Source organism: Drosophila melanogaster, chromosome 3L, assembly GCF_000001215.4.
Source record: "Drosophila melanogaster chromosome 3L".
In the NCBI taxonomy this organism is placed as follows: domain Eukaryota; kingdom Metazoa; phylum Arthropoda; class Insecta; order Diptera; family Drosophilidae; genus Drosophila; species Drosophila melanogaster.
This window is the reverse complement of record NT_037436.4, coordinates 23,672,788-23,693,753: the sequence shown is the minus strand read 5'-3', so window position 1 is coordinate 23,693,753 and position 20,966 is coordinate 23,672,788. Positions and strand designations below refer to the sequence as shown.

The window sequence follows — 20,966 nt, the reverse complement described above, 5'->3', positions numbered from 1 at the left end:
ATGCCTGTTGGATTTTTGCGGACATCACCCATACGTCGGTGTTGCTCCAGACGACTAGGATAGCTCTACCTCCCCTACATTGAAGACTCACTTAAACATATCGTTAAGCTTTCTTGTTTTATTAAAAATAAATGTATATATTGATTAACCATTACATTCCTTCATTTTCTCATCAATCCATCATCAGGCAGTGATCACCCTTGATCGTCGACTGCTTTTGGTCAAATCAACAAGTCCTATAATTGGCGGTGCTTATTAAGACGTATTTACATACGGTCACCTAATCCTGAGGAGCTCCAAGAGATCAGAAGGGACGTGCACTCTGAACGTGGGTGTGTTGTTTCCCCTGTCAGGCTAACAAACTTTTCGCGACCCAAAGTTGAACGGCGCGGCGACGACAATTCGGACTAGGTAAGCTTTACAAATATTTAAACGGAAACTAAGCATAATTATATTATATATTCTAGAACCAATGGTTGACGGCAGTTAATGGTGGCGGTCACCGCCTTCAGACTAGGCAAGGAGTTTACGGGAGTCAAGGGAGGGTGCCCTGGAAGACTCCTAACCCGAGGAACGTGGACCTTATTAGCTCAACATTTTGGTGACCCCGACGTGATATATTCATAGACAATATACAATGCAAAGCTATAGTACACAGCTATGTAATGGTCCAACTTGAATATAGTGCAATTATAAGATGTTTAAATCTTAGACCATAATTCGCTGTTACTGCTGAGTGATTTGTGCATAAACAATATTTGCCTACAATAATCAACAATTATAGCAAAATACCAGAATCTGCTGCTAATTCTCCTTTGCGCCCATCCTCCCGCTTAAACCTAATTTCTGAAACCGAATGCAGAAAATTTTGGAAACGTTGCCGCTGGACACTGGCCCAGATTCCCTTTTTCTGGCATAAAGTCAAATATTAAAGCTAGAGCTGCATTTTTGTAGAATTGGTGCATCTGACATTTAAAATACGTACGTAAAATTTTAAGTAAATCGGTCCACGCCCACCCATACCGCCCATATTAGGATATAAAGTTAAGGAGTAGATTTGGCATGATTATTTATTTTTATTAATTAATATAAAAAATTTAAGCTGAATTTTTCTTATGTATCTATTTAATACATGTACATATAATTATACTATTATATTAATCAAAATTTTCTACGTTCAAATGCATAGAAAATGGATCATCGTGATACGAATCCGAGTCGCTATCATCGCTTCCCAAATGTTTTAATGTTATTAATATGTTCTACATTTGGTGCACCTAAAAGATTGATGACTTCTTTCGGCAAAACGATTTTTTTATTTTGAGACGATCTTTTCCTTATATTTAGGCTTGAAAGTAAAAGATCCGATGAATGCATTGATAAGAATAATGCATAAGAATAATTCGACTGACCGTGTGATTTAGCAAATTTTGGAAAGATACTTGGGCAAAGGTCTCTGTATAAATGGATAAATGTTGTTAAATTGTTTTTTGGTCAAAGCTCTCATGTCGTTGTATTTTGCTTTGGATAGAGAGCTGTCAATCAAAAATGCAAGAGCCTGATTTGGTGTGAGCGGTATTGGCTTTGAGAATATCAATTTCGGTGGATGCAGTTGAAGTTGAAATGGTTTGCTTTAATACAAAAGCAGTATCGCCCATTTTTTCCTTTTTGGCTGAAACTGATGCTGCATGGACAAGAAGACTTGTATTATTTTCTTTAATATTAGCCAGACCCGTTGCTATTTTTCTTTTGAGCCGTGATCATCACAGTAAAAGAGTCGAGGTCGTCCCATTAGACAGTCTGAAGCGACTTGGTTGTAGTTTTGGTCTACGACAACCATTATCGTGGATGAAAGCCAACTGAAATGTTTTTTTTTTTTTGATGCTTCAATTGTACTGTTACATTTAGGCAGATTTTTCATTATATATAGGTGAAAGCTCCTAATTTGCTTATCGATTTTAGCTTTCTCTTCAATAGTAATAATAATATTACTTAATTTAAATTCGCCAACAACCTAGTCAACTAAGGCTTTGTCATTTCGATCTCCTTTGCTAATAAAAGGATCTTAAAAACTAACAATGTAGGGAAAATTAGGTAAAATAATTTCAGATTCTTTCTGTTATCGCTTGCACTCTGTGAGAAGACTTAAAACTCCCCAAAAATCTGGATGCAGGGGCGTGGCCTAGCAACAGCAAAGACGGCTGCGATGCAAGAAGAGTCAAGTGCAGTCAGGTCAAACGGTAATTAAAGGACCTGGAACCCCGGCAAAGCGGAGAGATCGTGAACTAACGGTACAATAGTTGAACCTTGTACCGGATCGAGCCGTGCGCAAAAGGGGAAATAACGGGGTCTTCGCGGCATATAAAGGGGCGGTGCAAATCCAGCTCGAGGCAGTCAGTCACAACACACACGCGAGGAGCCGTACGTACGCGAAGATAGTCGAGGAGAGTAACCGGCGCGGTCAGGACGCGGCCGCGTAGTCGGACGGTCGGAACGGAGTCTGAAGGCGAAGGAATAGACAGTTAGTGAACTAGGCCGCGCGTGGAAAGATCAACCCGTGGACGATACACCCTGCCCCATAACATTCAAATCCCGTTCGAGCCGGCACGTGGTCTGTTGTCAAGAAAGCACAGGACAACGCAGGAAAGGCATCGCAGGAGCAACGCGATCACCGGAGGAGTCAGCCGTTTGGTGGGACGAGCGCATAAACTCTCTGAGCTAACCGTTGCAACGCAGAAATAGGAAAACCAGTTCATTACAACTCATTACTACTAACGAGTGACACCTGTCAACCGAAACATATTGCACATTGTAGAGAATTTAACCTCACCACGAGACTTATTTAAGCTGGATACCATTACGTATGGCTGACGGCAGATTGCGGGGGAGAAGCGAAGTAAAGCGAAGCGAGAATCTATGACAAAGCGAGAAGACGGAAGAGTAAGAGCTTTGCGAAACACGATTTATATTGCTATCTTTTAGTTATTAATGTGAACGTGTGGAGGCGGACGAGGAATTTTTTGCATCAAGCGCAACTAATAGCTTTCTGTTAAAAAAAAATGGTGTCTACCCCCTGAACTGCAATTGAAATGAAAAAGGCGAATTCAATAATTTATATAATGTCTTACAAAACCAACCAGAAAGGTTCCTTAACTATGCGCGGATGTCTATTTCGACTATTGATTATATTTTAAATAAAATCAGAAGTTTATTATTAAACTTTGCCACAATCGCCAAACCACAACAGACACTTAAATGTTGAGAATGGAAACTCAATCAATAAAAATAAAAATAGAGCTATCGCCAAACAAATGTGAGTCATTTGAACGATTAAAAAATTTTTTAGCTTACCCTGATTTTAACAAACCATTTGATCTAGCAACGGGCGCTTCCGCGCGTGGCTTATCGGCTGTGTTGTCTCAGGAAAATAGGTCAATGACAACAAAAAACATTTCGCTACCAACGAGCAGTCAAGAACCAGAGGAATTATTTGTACTGGAATCCACAGCACTCTCGCGGAAAAAGAACGCACTGCAGAACGAAAATGTGGAAACCACCTACTAGCCACAACTTTATACAATAGAAACAAATAAAACGTATATAGAGATTGAATTTATTACAAAAATTCAATAAATCCAAGAAAAAAAAAACTTTGACAAAAGAACAATACCAGTATTTATAAAAATTATAAAGTCGGCGGCAGAGTTATCCTAAAATACGTACGGTTAAAAATAATTTCAACTAAAACATTGTAACACTTAGTTGCAATGGCATATACACGCTGGACTTCAGTTATATGATCCTCAATTTTAGAATGGTCAGCATTCGTATGCTATTTAAATATATGAAATTAATGATAAAACAGTTTTTCCGAAAGTGATTACACCACATCTCGTACTGAAAAATATTTAAAATAATTTAATATGCTGAAGTGAATGGTAAAAGGCAAACACCGATTACCTGATGTTTTTATATAAATAAGTTATTGGATATAATCTTTTGATAAAGTAATAGTTCAATTACGATTACTATGTTTTAGAGAGCCCAAAGAGCTAAAAACAATTAAATAACTACTTCAAAAACAATTTGCAAAAGACAGTTTGGTTTTTTTTTATTATTTATTTTTGTTTTGAAATATACAGATTTAATAATTGTAGTGTTTTGAACAGGCCTTTTATAATTTTAAAGATAAAATAGTTTTTCAGAAAGTGCTTCAGCCACATCTCGTTGAATACTTTGTCCAATCAAATAAGCCAATTTGTGAGCGTACTGAAAAATATTTAAAATATTATAATAAGCTGAAGTGAATGGTAAAAGACAAACTTAGATTAACTGATGTTTCTATATAAATAAGTTATTGGATATAATATTTCAATAAACCAGTACTTCAAATAACGATCGTAAAAATTTCACGATTTATATTTTGGTATGCAAAACTACCATGCCCACACTTTTAATTTTTATTCAAATTTTTATTAATCCTGGAAATTTCTATCGACTTGTAAAAAAAAAAAACTTTTTGAAACGCGCATAATCCGCCCACTTTGGGCCAAAAACACTGTGGCAACGACCTACTTTCACCTATTATTTCCACAGTCTGAACTCGACTATAGTTTTCTCTCTTTTTTTAATTTGGAATGCAGGATCTGAAGACAATGCTTCTTGACCACGAGCGCGGCCAATATGCTCTAGACTATTTCAAGCTGCACAGAACCCTCAAAAATTATGCTAGACATTTTAGTAGAAGCACGATGTCGGGTCAGCTTTCGTTATCTATGCAGATCAGCACCTAAACACTCCCCTCTCGCGTTCTCTTTTTCTCTCTTCTTCCAGACCCCTGGCACATAAACCTTTATTCATCATTCGCTTTCGTGACCTAAGCATACGCGCATCGATGCCAAAATTCGCTGAAACCAATTAATTCTTTTCGTTCGAAATCAATACATAAAAATCGTCTTTGCATTTCTCGAAAATAGCTAATAAAAACCTTAATAGGTCAAAACAGTAATAAAGTGGTATTTACGGTATATGTTTACGCTCGGGCGAGCGGAATCCCGAAATTTAGTCATACAAATTTAGTGGAAATTTGATAAAAACAATGTAAAAATATTATATATATATATATATATATATATATATATTATATATATTATATATTATATATATATATATATTATATTATTTATTATAAGAAAATAAAACCTTCCCCTCTAGAAATATGTATTTTCGTGTTGGAATAACGGTGGCCTTTTATCGAATAAGAAGACTCGTTACCATATATGAATTTTTTACTTTTAAAATGTTGTGTTATTGTTTTCCGATAGATTTTTTCATTTTACTGAATTTTTTAGTTTGATTAAAATACAAGAATATTTTAGTCGTTTGTCCGCTATCCATTTTATTTCCATATCCAAACCATTTCAAGTAAGCTTTCCGTGGTAGTGGTGAAACCGGATTATAGATTATCGTTAAAAAATAACACTAACAAGATTTTATTTTAAATTCTGTTTCTTGGATTATTTGGAAGCAGAATAGGTGCTGCTTCCTATGAAGGTCACAATTGAACTGCCTTAATGTTTAGTGGGTCGCGGCTGCGCTGCCCGCAGAAGTTGGCGGCGGCCGGACTAGATAAGTTAATTATTTGCGAAGTGCAAATAAAAAAATAAAAAGAATTGGACTTCAAATTGCAGCGTCTATTTGTTGAAATCCAATTAGCAACTAAAGTACCAATGCTGTCGCTAATTACCTGGGAGTCTACCTGTCGGCTGTGCTGCCCTTATTGGGAAAGGATTCTGGATATGTGGGCGACATTGCTAAAACTACAGAGCGCTTTCTTTTCTTGATTTAAGTTTGGAATACAATTTAAATTATTTATATTAACAATTTGTTTAATCGCATATTTGTATACAATCTACTGTTTTAAAAGTCTGGGCGATGCCATAGCACACTGGGCCAGATTCCCTTTTTTTGGCATAAAGTCAAATATTAAAGCTAGAGCTGCATTTTTGTAGAATTGGTGCATCTGACATTTAAAATACGTACGTAAAATTTTAAGTAAATCGGTCCACGCCCATCCATACCGCCCATATTAGGATATAAAGTTAAGGAGTAGATTTGGCATGATTATTTATTTTTATTAATTAATATAAAAAATTTAAGCTGAATTTTTCTTATGTATCTATTTAATACATGTACATATAATTATACTATTATATTAATCAAAATTTTCTACGTTCAAATGCATAGAAAATGGATCATCGTGATACGAATCCGAGTCGCTATCATCGCTTCCCAAATGTTTTAATGTTATTAATATGTTCTACATTTGGTGCACCTAAAAGATTGATGACTTCTTTCGGCAAAACGATTTTTTTATTTTGAGACGATCTTTTCCTTATATTTAGGCTTGAAAGTAAAAGATCCGATGAATGCATTGATAAGAATAATGCATAAGAATAATTCGACTGACCGTGTGATTTAGCAAATTTTGGAAAGATACTTGGGCAAAGGTCTCTGTATAAATGGATAAATGTTGTTAAATTGTTTTTTGGTCAAAGCTCTCATGTCGTTGTATTTTGCTTTGGATAGAGAGCTGTCAATCAAAAATGCAAGAGCCTGATTTGGTGTGAGCGGTATTGGCTTTGAGAATATCAATTTCGGTGGATGCAGTTGAAGTTGAAATGGTTTGATTTAATACAAAAGCAGTATCGCCCATTTTTTCCTTTTTGGCTGAAACTGATGCTGCATGGACAAGAAGACTTGTATTATTTTCTTTAATATTAGCCAGACCCGTTGCTATTTTTCTTTTGAGCCGTGATCATCACAGTAAAAGAGTCGAGGTCGTCCCATTAGACAGTCTGAAGCGACTTGGTTGTAGTTTTGGTCTACGACAACCATTATCGTGGATGAAAGCCAACTGAAATGTTTTTTTTTTTTTTGATGCTTCAATTGTACTGTTACATTTAGGCAGATTTTTCATTATATATAGGTGAAAGCTTCTAATTTGCTTATCGATTTTAGCTTTCTCTTCAATAGTAATAATAATATTACTTAATTTAAATTCCATCCATACAAACATTTTTTTCTGTTTAATTATCTCCATATCCCTCGCACTTCCATTAGCAGAGAGTATTTAATAGTCATGGCAAGGAAGTGTAGCGCTCCCTCATATTCTTTATCTGTATCCCACTCTTTCTGGTTTTTTCAATGCAATAGATTTTACAAATTGTTCCCTACCAACTTATGCGAATCGTTTTGGATAGTGATTGTATTATTATTATTTAAGAATTGAGATCGCTATAGTCCAGTGCTCACCTAAAAGAAGTGCAATTTTCATTTAAACAATAATCCATCGGTCCAGACTCTGTCGAAACATTGGGATACACTATACAGAATTATCGATTGTCGGATGCGGTTCTAATTTCTGTTGTGTCATGGGCTGGGATTTTGTTGTGGGCCGTCAAGTGTGGATCAAGTCGAATTAGTAAGCATTTATCAAATAGTTTCGAAAGGCGTGATAGTACCGTCATTGGTCATTATGTGAAATAAAAAACACAAAAAAATATTACGCGAATGTTGAAAATGTCAAGTACTACAAGTATAGGCTAGCCTTACGCAGGTTATATAAAACAGTGTCAAAATATTTTCATTTTCTACATAAGAGTAAGAAACATTGAAATAAGAAGAAAAATGATACGCAAAATCATTTTATATTTATCATTTTATAGATATTGGGGATTAAATGAGAAAAAATTTAAAAATTGTTTAAAATTGTGGGAGTAAACGTTTTGGGCGTTTTGTAGGTGAAAGGCCACAGTGTTTTCGGTATACAGATAAAAATTGGCAAGACAAACATTAAAAGGAAGAAAAATCTAAACATGTTTCAAAAGGGGGTTAGAGTGGACGTGGCAAAAAGTTTATTGGCAAATTGATAGAAATTTACAAAACTAATAAAATTATGAAAAAACAAGAGAGAATGCTATACCAGTTACTCAGCTAGTGTTAATGAGAACGCGAATTTTTATTATTTTTTTGGGATATGGTAGATACAGGGGAATAAAAAGAGAAAAAAAGTTAAAAATTGTTGTAGATTGTAGATTGGGCGTCGCAAATTTTTTTTTGGCAAATCGATAGAAATTTACAAGACTAATAAAATTAAAATTATTTTTTTTTCCTCTTTTTCTTACAATCTGTCTTAAAAAAGTATGACAATAAGTAAATTTTATAATTAATCTTTAATTAACAGAGGCAGTAGTTATCCATTAATCCCTACTACATACTGTATGCATAACATGTTTTTCTACTTAATACCTGTCAGGGAGATCTAGCACGTGTAAGTTTGTAAGTCTACTGACTTTGTTATTATTATTTGCCAAACTTAAGGCTAAGTTATTTTCATATATTTTTTTTACTATGTTTTGCTATTTCTTTTTTAACATAAGGGATTCCTAAGTCTTTATGGATACTTGCATTTGAAATATAAAATGGAGCATTAATAATTCGTCTAAATATTTTTTAATTGGTAGCGTTGTAGAATCTCCCAAAGCTGTATACCATAAGTCCACACGGGCTTTAGTATAGCTTTGTATAAACGGAATTTATTTTCCAGAGTGGTTGCAGATTTTCGGACAAGCAACCAGGTCATCTTCAAACTTTTTAAATTTCAGGGCGTTGACCCTAATTTTCCAAAGGAACCAGCTTTCAATAAGGCGAGTATTCATTATTTTTGTTGCACATTGGTTAAGTATGACTTTAATAATAAAAAATGTGGCACAGGTAACCACTTTTTGATTTTATATAATAAGCCGTCATGCCAGACTCGATCAAACGCTTGTTGAACGTCAAGGAATGTTGCAGTACAGTATTTTTAGCTCTCAAATTCTGACAAAACTTTATTTATTGTATAATCCTGTGACATTGCTCAGGGGTTCCGTGGCCCCTTCTGAATCCAAACTGGTGCTCGGGAATGATAGCGAATTCTTCCAAGATCGGCAACATTCTCTTAAAAATTATTATTTCAAATACTTTAGAAAATATTGACAACAAACTAATGGGACGGTACGATGTCACTTCATTTTCTGCCTTATTTGGTTTAAGGATCATTATAATTTCTGCACATTTCCATTGGCTTGGGAAGTGGTCAACTCTTAACATTGCATTAAATATAAACGTTAGAAATCGTACACACTTTGGTGGTAGAATTTTCAAGGTTATGCCATCTTTTTTGTCCGAACCTGAGCCTTTTTACTATGCAGCCATTTAATTTCTGATGAAACTTCATTAATACTGATTTTACGAATGGGGAAGCTTGCCACCTTTTACGCAAATTTCTCTTGTGTTGTATTTGTTGTCGGATTTTAGCTGAGAGTTGAGCTGATTTGATTATGAGTTTCCAAAGTATGTGGGATTCCAAAGTATGCTACGAAGTCTGGTATCTTTCTACTATTAGTAGGCCAGTATGTAGGCTTGCCGGTTGAAAATGTTGTTATGCTATTGTTTACTATGCATTTGTACAGTTCGCTTCCCTTCGGATTTGTCAATCTGGAGCCCCACCAGGGGTGCTTATCATTGAAGTCGCCTCTCAATATAAACTGTGGTCCAAGTTTTTGAAAAAAGTTCTTAAAATCTGCTTCTTTGAGAGCAAATCTTGGGGGAAGATAAATTGCTGTTACAGATACGTCCGCATGCATACATTTGATCGTGACCGTGGCAGCCTGCATAGCATTTTCTCTAATGCTGTCCATAATTTGAAATTTTTATTTTTATTTTAGGCCGTCTAATTTTAGCCGTCTAATTAAAAGGTCTAATTAAAAGGAACGGTGGTCAGCTCTAATTATATCATATCCAACAACCTTCATATATGATTTGCTGGTAAAGTGTGTCTCGGAAATTAACATAATATCAATTTCATTCGTTTTTATAAAGATGGATATTTCATTTACATGGCTGGAAAGCCCATTGCCATTCCATATTCCTTGGTTAAGATTTACTTGCATAATTCGTTTACAAGTAACATTATCATGTTAAGTAAATTATTTGTAAGTTCAGACTGTTTTTCTAATAGTTGCTCTATTCTCTCCAGTGATGTGTTTGTTTTGCTATATCCTGCAGCAATTTGGGCATAAGATTGATAATCGTTAATTTGTTGGGTATATGTTGGCTTGTTAGGCGGAGCAAACGATTGCTGGATTCCTAAATCATTTTTACTCAGGTCTTTATTGCTATTCAGGGATTTTCGATTGGTAGCTGATTTTTTTGACAAGAGTTCCTGATAAATTCTACACCCTTTGTAGCTGGCGGCGTGTTCGTCGTAGCAGTTGGCATATTCTGCTGGTTGTTCTGTATTTTTCGGGTGTCGAGAAGAACATTTTATTCCTGGCAGCGATAGTAATGAACGATTTCATTGTTTTTGCGGGGAGGCTCAATATTGACAATAGCGTTACCTATGGGTTTTACATTGTCTCGGTTTATGTTGTTAGGCTCAATATCTACATAGAACATGTGCAGTGTCGTTTTGGTCGCACGGCTTTTAATAAAATTATGAAACAAATTTTAAAAATGTTTCAAAGATGTTGCCGTAGCAGTTTTGGTCGGTTTAAGGGCGTTAGAGTGGGCGTGGCAATAACTTTGTTTTGCATATCGATAGAAATTTACATGACTAATAATAATGTGAAAATAATCTCAACACATTTCCCAAAAATGTGGGCATCAGCTTTTGTGCGATTTGTGGGCATGGCAAAAAGCTTTTGGGCAAGTTGAATAGAAATTGGCCAGACTAATAAAAATATGAAAAAATATCAAAAAATTTTATATATATGGGCGTGACAGTTTTTGGGCGGTTTACAAGACTAACGCAAAAATTAAAAAATATTAAAATATTTTTCAATAGTGGCAGTTTTGGGCGGTTTATGGGCTTTAGAGTTGGCGTGGTAACATTTGGAAAATACCTGTCTCTAGAAACTGTATGCTTAATTGTACGACAATTTACACTTCCTAGAATTGATGACGTATTGGATCAACTAGGAAAAACGAAGTATTTTTTATGCCTTGATTAAATGTCAGGTTTTCACAAAATAGATTTTGAAGGAAGGTCAATGGAGAGCAATGGCTCTTATACAATAGCATTTATATGATGACATTAGTATTCTCAGTTTTCGAACCTTCTCAACCATTCCCTTATATGGACGACTTAATCGTCATAGGATGCTCAGAAGAACACATGATCAAAAATTTAACCAAAGTAGAAAAAATAATCTAAAGCTACACTCACAAAAATGCTAATTTTTAACTTCAAGTGACATTCCTACCCAGACCCACATGATGCGGACAGCGCTAGACGTTTTGATGCATTTTGAAATTATTATAGACGTTTTATCAAAAATGTTGCCGACTATTTCCGGAACATAGCCAGAGTTTGTAAAAAGTATGTTCCTTTCGAATGGACACTTGAATACCATAGCGGACTCCAACTTCCTATTGTGTACGCAAATTAAAATTGTTACTATTTAATTATTTAAAAAATTATTTTTATTATTCAATATTTATTCGATGATAGAATTTTTCACTTTCACTATCACTATTCACTATTCACTATTTCAAGACACTTTATTACTACCTTATCTTTGAATTGAAGCTGTTCACAATCTCGTCCCGATCTTAATCGTAATCCACCCAACCTCGGCCAGAAGCTTTTCTTTAGGACTTTCTTGAGCTTTCAAATATGCTTTCATGCTTACACTGAAATTGTTTCACAGCATTGTGAAATGCAAATTTGCTGACTGATGCAGTTTGATTGAAGCGCCATAAGTTGATCATGGCTTGGTCTCCAAGTGGAAGTTGTGTTTACTTTAAGTTTGGTTATTTATCCGGTGGCTAAATGTTGGCAAACAAGGGCAAAGGCAATGCTGCTGAGATTGGAGTTTGAAATTTGTTTATCAACTGGGGCAGAGTGCTATATTTATGGGTTGGATATCTCTCATCAAGAGCATTCACAAAAGGTGAAAGTAATAAAAGCACTACAGAGCAAGAATTAGCAGCAATTCATTGGGAAATATCACATTTTCGACCATATATTTATGGAAAACATTTCACAAGGCAAGGAAGTACCGTCACAGGTCTGTACGATGAAGGAACATCCTGATTCGTCACCGGGCTTTGAAATCATTATGGTGATTCGTTGTGGAATCTAACCAAATTAAGTGATGTCAAGCTGGATGATGTAGATGAGATGAATTGGATACGACTGCCGTCGTGGTATGTTCTGGTTGTAGTCGTCGGATGAAGACGGTAGCGCGAATGTTCTAGTAATCTCGCACTTCAGAACAAGAATTAGCTGCAATTCACTGGGCAATATCACATTTTCGACCAATACATTTAAAATACATGAAATACACTTCACAATTAAATCATATCACAAATTCTTAATGTATTTATTTTCAATGGTAAATCCAAGTTCAAAGCTTACCCGTATGCGGTTAGAACTTGAAGAATACGACTTTACAATCGAGTATCTAAAGAGGAAAGACAGTTTTGTGGTAGATGCCCTATCCAGGAGAACCATATCCGAACTAAAAAAGCTTCATAAGCAAAAGTCTTGAAAGTCACAGAAAAAATCCTGCGCAGAAAAAAATTGGTCTACACAAGCTCTTGACGCTTCTAAGCTCAACGTCATTGCGATGATGAAATACGGAAAGTAGTGGCCTTGCTAATAACGGAAAATACATGTTTCCTTAAACGTGGAAAACAATTTATAGCAAGAATTGATGTTAGCGATATGTGCACTAATGGTAGACTAGACTTAGGACAGGTTCTGCCAAAGACTTCAAAAAGAAGCCGATATACTCAAGATCAGCCAACTCAAATTGGCACCGAGCAAAAATACACTTGAAGTAATTTCAATTGATTCTTTTAAGGAAACGGGCTATACGTTAAGAATGGCGTTACTCAAGCCGATGATCCTTATAGAACATGAAAATGATCTAGAAGCTATGCTGTTTACAAACCACGACGACCCTATACAAGGTCATGTAAGAATTGTGACTCGTTCTGTAAAAGAATGCCTACGTAAATGCGATAAATGACAATAATCTAAAACGATAAGTCATACTAACAAAAACCGATACACCCAATCAATGCTTTCGAAAGAGTGATAGTGGACACAATTGGTCCGTTACCTCGATGAGAAAATGGCAATGAATACGTAGTAACTTTATTATGAGATCTTACAAGGAAGTATACGATGCTTAACTCCCAGTACGACATGTACGGCCAGACGTTAGCCTACTAGGGACGTCAATAGTGGGCACATTTGCTGACGACGTGTGTGTCACTTACAGGTCCTGAAAACAAGTAGTACTGCAATGCAATCTTCCTAGATGTACGTGAGGCGTTCGATCGGGTGTGGCACTCCGGTCTCCTGCTCCAAATTAAGAATACGCGTCCTGCACCATACTTCGGACTCCTGAGGTCGTATCTCGAAAAGAGAAGATTTGCGGTACGATTCCACTCGGCTCTGTCAAACGAGCATAATGCGGCAGCCGGAGTACCACAAGGAAGTGTACTTGGTCCGCTGCTTCACTGCCTGTACAGCTACGACATGCCACGGCCGGACGTTAGTCTACCCGGGACGTCAATGTTGGCCACATTTGCTGACGACGTGTGTGTCACCTACAGGTCCTGCTGCGAACGCGATGCTGCCGACTTCGCATGAACACAAAAAAAAAATATATATATTTAGTGGCCATACTAGTTGCAAATAAAACACAACAACTATCGCACAAGCTATATTTGAATCTTGTATTTTGAAGTACAGGCTAATATTATTATGTAATTATATGTTATTATGTTATATTATAATGTAACGTTCATTACAGACATGGAAAACAGAATATAAAAATTCAATATTAAATGAAATACACATTTTTCAAAAAATATATAAAATATATATTTATATATATATAATACATTTTCGGGAAGCAAAGCCAAAATATTTTTATTTGGTGAAGAACGGATCAACGCAGCAATCCTCGATACACCCTGCCCCATAACATCATAAGACCATTCAACCCGGTACGTGGTTGTCAAGGACTACGTAGGACAATGAAGGAAAGAGGTCGAAATAGCAACGTCACGTGGAATCCCTGATCCCTTGCCTTCTTCTAGGTCGGCCCGCCATAGCAAGCGCCCTAGGGATCAAGCTAGAGGGTTTATTCGAGGAAATGCGGAAGCCGATGTCCGAATTCATCGACCAGACCACAGACGAGCCAGAAACGGTCGCAATACTGGAGGCGTTAGAGAAGGAGTACAGAAGGAGACCGGCCGTAGAGGTCAGTCACCGACGTTGAAGGCCTGGTGAGGAGCCACGACTTCACAAGCATAACGGAAGCAGGTCCGAAAGGCACAAGTTCGGACATGAAAGTCGGAAAGGCAGTCGCAAAAAAAGTCAGCGGCGGGAGGACAGCCGTGATCGGTGGGAAATCACAAGGGCAGTACCGCAGGATTTTGCAAAGGTGGCGAAACAAGTGCGGGAATGAGCTTTCGAACGAAAAGTCGTTGGAATTCCTGGGACAGGTGGAATGGTCAGCAATGACGTATGGACTGCACATTAACCAGATGTCAAGAGCGATGCCGGAACTTCTGAAGAGCAAGCCCTTAAAGTGGTTTATTGCCAACAACAGGTTCTCGCAGATGTGGGACGAGTTTATACAGAGCTTCCAAGACACCTAAATGCCCTGATGGCCCTGGCTGACGAATTCGCAGAGCTGGACACCCAAATAGAACGATTCGATCCAGAGCGGACTCACAGGGCCTGCCACCAGCGACATTTCCCAAGGGGCGAATAGAACGCGGTGTGCAGGAGGTGCCAATAGGACACCGCGAGCCCGTCGAGGAACAACAACAACAGGCGAGAGCCGGACCCGATGCGGAGTGGTTTTGTGGCAAACCCAGCACAAGCCTGCCATAGATGCGGAGGACAGGACCACTGGACGCGGGAGTGCCGGAAGATTAATTTTTGGTGGACCTGCGGGAGAATCGGTCCGAGAACCGTGGAGTGCTGCCCAAGATCGGGAATTCCACGCGACCCCGACTCTTAGAGGGACAACCAAGGTCCGCAAGGTGCAGCTCGTCAAAATCGCTAATCGGGGCTGCAATTCGGGAAGAGGACTTTACGGAGGCAACTGCTAATTACACAAAATAATTGATGATTTAGTATTGAGTTGGGATTTCCTAACGAAAATGGGAGCAAGGAGCTGAGCGTAAGGTCTGATCGTAACGATACCGGTTGACCCAGCGGGGCGAAGCAGGCCACGCGAGAAACTATCAATAGCAATCGTGGAGGACTGCGGACTTGGCTGAGGAGGATGTTGACGACTTCTGAGGTCGGAGTTAACCGATTTGCGAGGGACATTAACGGTTGCGGAGCACATGATAACAATGAAAGACAATAAACCAGTCAGTTAAACCAGTTATTACCCAAAGAACCCTAAGATGCAGGTAGAGATGAATACCAAAGTCGACGAGCTATTACTATTACTAGCTATGCTGGTCGCCGACGCGATTCTGACTCGCCCCGACTTCACGAAGACGTTCGTGTTGCAGACGGATGCCAGTGACTATGGGCTGGCCGCGTTCCTCACACTGCAGTTGTAGCATATTGGACTAATCTACCCTAAAAATACCATAAATGATTGGGTATAACATAGCGTCAATACATTGTGACACTTTGTCATAATAAATATAAATATACAAATATACAAAAAGACCACCAAAAACTACGTAAGCACTCCAGCGCCCCAGTAATACGATCTAACGCTTATACATAAGCCGATCGCGGAGCGTGGGAATGCTGAGCATGCACTTTGCAGCTCAAGTGGTCAATGCCTTCTGCATACATATGTATATGTATAAATGTAAGTAAGAATACATAGATATAAGCAATGTATGTGCGGGTTAGCTGAACCCAACTTCAGCACACTTTGATTATTCGAATAAACCGCTTCAAGCAGAGCAGAAGCTCTGAGCTCCAGAGCCAAGTCTATTTCATCAACTACCAAAACACCTTACTACTTGTTGAACCTATCACATGGCGACCGTGACAGGACCATTGCAGGACGCACACGAAGTGTTTAAAGTATTGTGCTAATAATTAAAGTCGACTGATCTTAGTTCGACTATAAATTAAATAAATTAATAAATTCAAATAACATTATAAAACATAATAATTGATGGCGGAAGAGCCACAATTCTCAAACGCACAGCCCACGACACAAAGGGACTTGCCAACGTTGGAAGAAGCTCTGCAGCAAAATCCTGCAGATGGACCACGCCCACTCACAATAGCTGAGTACCGGGCAAGGCAGAAAAGGAAGGAACCAAAGAAGCACAAACGCTCCGGAAAAAGGGTAAAGCTACTTAAACAACGCCGACTGGTTAAGGAAATGACCCAGTTGGCCAGAGACGAGGCATCCCGACAACGCTACAAAGAACGTCTTGAGGACATCGAAAGCAAGATTTCGCAAGGTGCGAAACAACGCAAACGGGCTGCATAAATAAATGCCAATGCCCCAATTTGCCTTAATTTTAATTTCTAAACCCAAGCCGATGCGGGAAACCGCTGCTTGAAAAACACTAATATCTGTTAGGCTTTTTACTAACAATGCGGTTGGACAATTTTTTTTTATATTGTAAACAAATATGTGAGCCAACCACATTTATTAACAACTAATATTTCCACGTCTCCGCTACTGAGTATATATATATTCAGCTGCAAAAAAAAAAATTTTTTTAATGACAGAATATAACAATTCTTATCTTCATTAAACGTAAACATTTTTTTATTTTTGATTTTCTAGAAGAATAAATTAATATCATAATAATGAGAAAAAACTCATAAAAAGAAAAAAAAAACGTTTCATTGAAAATAAACAAAATAAAAATGGGATGGTTTAGCGATTCTAGTGAGGCAAAGGACAATACTGCCAACGTATTTAATAACGTAAAAATTATAGATCACACAGACGATATAAATGCGTTGTGGATCTTATTGCTGATCATTACAATAGTACTACTTCTACAATTTCTGCTTACAATTTATGTAAAGCATAACAAGATCATCAAAAGACGTTATATAAATAGGGCAAATCGTTTAGACCAGATTTAAAAAAAAAATAATATGGATTAGAAGAAAGCTTAATAAAAACTTTTTTTTACGACAAGAATGGAATGGAGCGAAATAGCGATACGAATAGACGAATTTCGCTTCAGGTTCGATAAGTCTTATAAATGTATCAATAGAGACGCAGTAATAAAATCCGAAACTTTGAAAAATCATATAGAGATATTAGTAGGAGAATATAATAATATAGTTACATTAGTAAATAAATATGCAAATAGGCTCACATCTGAACATAATAACAAATGTTTGAGGGTTATAAAATCCCTAAACACAAGATTAAATAACATCAGAAAAAGAAGACATATTCTGATAGATGTACCAGAAAGTCTAAGTCAATTGGTTGAATTCAACACAGACCAGTTCAAAGAACTAGACGAATCTGTTCAATCAAGCGGCGCTGAGTCCGATAGTGACATTGAAACGCTAGAAGGAAGCGACCGAATTGAATTTAAATCTGAACCAATAACAATTTCTGAAATGGCACAGACATACCAGAGTTTGATGGTAAACCAGAAAATCTACAAAGTTTTTTGGATGCTCTAGGTCTACTAGATAGCTTAAAGAGCACACATGAAACGACAGCAATAAGCCTAATAAAAACTAAACTTAAAGGCCATGTAAGAAACCTTATAAGTAATGAGCAGACGATTGCTGCAATCATTACCCAACTGTCAAGTGCAGTAAAAGGAGAATCGGTAGAAGTGATATCTGCCAAGCTTCTGAATCTACAACAGAGAAATAAAACGGCTAACCAATACACCCAAGAGGTGGAGAAACTGACAAAGGCCCTTGAAGGTGCCTATATCAGTGAAGGTCTCAGCCAGTCCTTAGCAAATAAATACAGCACTACAACAGCTGTAAAAGCAATGACACAGAATTGCTCCATTGATAAGGTAAAACTTATCATGCAAGCAGGCACATTCACAAACATGAATGATGCCATCTCCAAATTTGTAAACAGTTGCACAGAGATAACAGGTCAAAGTAACACTGTACTCTATTACCGACGAGGTGCAAATAATTATAATAGAGGCGCCCGGGGTTATAATCGTGGAAGAAATAACTACCACAACAATTACAACCGAGGCAGCAATAACAACAATAATAATAACTATAATAACCGTGGAGGTAGGCGAGGCCAAAACCAAGGGAGAGGCCGCGGAAACTATAACCATGGTAATAATAATAATAGCAGTGTGAGAATCGCGCAAAATACGTCGGAAAACTAACAGAACCCTTTAGGAAACAACCAATAAATGTAAAAGTTCATTCCATCAATTATAGTCTTAATATATTCGTAACCTTCTATAATCATTCAACTGAAAATAAACTAACATTTCTCATAGATACTGGTGCAGATATCTCACTTTTGAAAGTAAATTCTGATAACTTCATAATTCAAAATGAAAAAATAATAAACATCGAAGGCATAGGCCAAGGTGTGATAAAGTCTCAAGGAACAACCTTAATAGAACTGCAATCAACAAAATATATTATCCCACATGAATTTCATTTGGTAAACCCAAATTTTGCAATACCATGTGATGGAATAATAGGCATTGATTTTATAAAGAAATTCAATTGTCAACTAGATTTCAAACCAAGTGAAGACTGGTTTATAATTAGACCCCAAAATTTAAATTATCCAATATATGTTCCGATAACATATAGCGCTGGCAACAATACAGTTCTTCTGCCAGCCAGATCACAAGTTATTCGGAAAAAAAACATTAATGTTGTAAATGATTTCATATTTGTTCCTAATCAAGAAATACACAATGGGATTTATGTTGCAAATACAATAGCAGCATCCAAACATGTATACGTTCGACTTCTAAATACAACTAATTTCGACCAAGTGGTCAAAGTAAATAAAATACAATATGAAAATCTAAAAGATTATGACATTCATAATACCGACACTGGAAATAGAAGCGAACAAATACTTTCAAAACTAAAGAAAAATTTTCCAGACCAATTTAAAAATCAATTAACAGAATTATGCACACAGTATAGTGATGTGTTCGGACTGGAAACCGAACCAATATCAACAAATAATTTCTATAAACAAACATTAAGACTTAAAGATGATGAACCCATTTATATAAAAACTATAGAAGCCCGCATAGCCATATTGAGGAACTATATCATCAAGGAACTTCGCCGACTATTCACGGCACATAACTAGATTATGTAAAAAGAATGTTCCTTTTGAATGGTCAAGCGAATGCCAGAACGCATTCGAATACCTAAAAGAAAATCTTATGCACCCCACACTATTACAATATCCTGATTTTCGCAAAGAATTTGCATTATAACGGATGCTAGTAAACAAGCTTGCGGAGCGGTTCTAACTCAGAACCGTAACGGGATTCAGCTCCCAATAGCTTATGCATCACGTTCATTTACAAAAGGAGAAAGCAATAAGAGTACAACGGAACAAGAACTAGCGGCAATTCATTGGGCAATTACCCATTTTAGACCATACATTTATGGCAAACATTTCACCATTAAAACGGACCACAGACCATTAACGTATCTATTTTCTATGACTAATCCCAGTTCTAAATTAACTCGCATGCGGCTAGAGCTTGAAGAATACGACTTCACAGTAGAATACCTAAAGGGAATCTATGTGTTTACTAAAACGAGGAAATAAAGTTATTGCAAGATTTGATGTTGACGATTTATATACCAATGGAATTTTTGATTTAGGTCAGTTCTTGCAAAGGCTTGAAATGCAAGCCGGTATACTAAAAATCAGCCAACTCAAATTGGCACCGAGTGAAAAAATCTTTGAAACCATTTCATTACTGAAAAAGAGATACAATCGATACTGTCTACATATCATGACGATCCAATTCAAGGAGGTCATACAGGCATTACAAGAACGCTAGCGAAAATAAAAAGACACTATTATTGGAAAAATATGACTCGTCATATAAAAGAGTACATACGTAGATGTCATAAATGCCAAATGTCTAAAAACAACGACACATACAAAGACCCCAATGACTCACACAGAAACCCCAACAAATGCTTTCGATATAGTGATAGTGGACACAGTTGGTCCACTACCGAAATCAGAATATGGCAACGAATACATCGTCACACTAATATGTGATTTGACGAAGTATCTAGTAACCATACCTGTTGCGAATAAGAGCGCAAATACTGTCGCAAAAGCTATATTCGAAAATTTTATACTAAAGTACGGTCCAATGAAGACGTTCATTTCGGACATGGGTACCGAGTATAAAAACAATGTAATTCAAGATATGTGTAAATATATGAAGATTGAAAATCTTACATCCACTGCATATCACCACCAGACTTTAGGGACAATCGAACGAAGTCATAGAACATTCAATGAATACATTCGTTCATACATCTCTGCAGATAAAACTGATTGGGACGTTTGGATACAATACTTTACATATTGTTTCAACACAACACCATCAGTCTTGCATAATTACTGTCCATATGAACTAGTCTTTGGAAGATTACCAAGGCAGTTCGCAAATTTTAATAAAACAGATAGAATAGAACCACTGTATAATATAGAAGATTACTCAAAGGAAATAAAATGTAGATTAGAAATAGCATATAAAAGAGCTAGACTTTTGTTAGGAAAAGCTAAGTCTTATAGAAAACAACTTTATGATAAGAAAACTTCAGATTTTCAATTAAAAATAGGAGATAAAGTTACACTAAGGAACGAATCGGGTCATAAGTTAGAATAGGCCCTTATACTGTAGAAACCATAGAAGACAGAGATAACATAGTAATTACA

At 36.8% G+C, this 20,966-nt stretch overlaps 1 protein-coding gene and 1 long non-coding RNA gene across 4 annotated transcripts in view, besides 23 other annotated features; one reads left to right on the top strand and one right to left on the bottom strand.

Moving 5' to 3' along the window:
• Window positions 1-581: 581 nt before the first annotated feature.
• Window positions 582-625: a mobile genetic element.
• Window positions 626-887: 262 nt separating this feature from the next.
• Window positions 888-2,051: a mobile genetic element.
• Window positions 2,052-2,085: 34 nt separating this feature from the next.
• lncRNA:CR45174 (long non-coding RNA:CR45174) lies at window positions 2,086-3,128 on the top strand. The gene has a single exon (NR_125056.1). It is a non-coding gene; the product is annotated as a long non-coding RNA:CR45174 (long non-coding RNA).
• Window positions 2,137-2,399: a mobile genetic element.
• Window positions 3,129-3,340: 212 nt separating the features above from the next.
• Window positions 3,341-3,425: a mobile genetic element.
• Window positions 3,426-4,113: 688 nt separating this feature from the next.
• Window positions 4,114-20,966, bottom strand: part of AGO3 (Argonaute 3) — a gene marked incomplete at its 3' end in the record, with an annotated part of 135,048 nt that continues 118,195 nt past the window's right edge. For all 3 annotated transcript variants that reach the window (NM_001043164.3, NM_001043163.3, NM_001043162.3), the window contains exon 8: window positions 4,114-4,269. In NM_001043164.3, coding sequence (NP_001036629.2) covers window positions 4,183-4,269 — 87 coding nt within the window. The remainder of the gene's footprint in view (window positions 4,270-20,966) is intronic.
• Window positions 4,431-4,542: a mobile genetic element.
• Window positions 5,944-7,063: a mobile genetic element.
• Window positions 7,336-7,549: a mobile genetic element.
• Window positions 7,901-7,969: a mobile genetic element.
• Window positions 7,981-8,150: a mobile genetic element.
• Window positions 8,177-10,529: a mobile genetic element.
• Window positions 10,530-10,841: a mobile genetic element.
• Window positions 10,844-10,929: a mobile genetic element.
• Window positions 10,978-13,034: a mobile genetic element.
• Window positions 11,306-12,090: a mobile genetic element.
• Window positions 12,113-12,221: a mobile genetic element.
• Window positions 13,036-13,234: a mobile genetic element.
• Window positions 13,235-13,339: a mobile genetic element.
• Window positions 13,340-13,711: a mobile genetic element.
• Window positions 13,729-13,816: a mobile genetic element.
• Window positions 13,859-13,904: a mobile genetic element.
• Window positions 14,849-15,487: a mobile genetic element.
• Window positions 15,644-20,966: part of a mobile genetic element that runs on past the window's edge.
• Window positions 19,986-20,966: part of a mobile genetic element that runs on past the window's edge.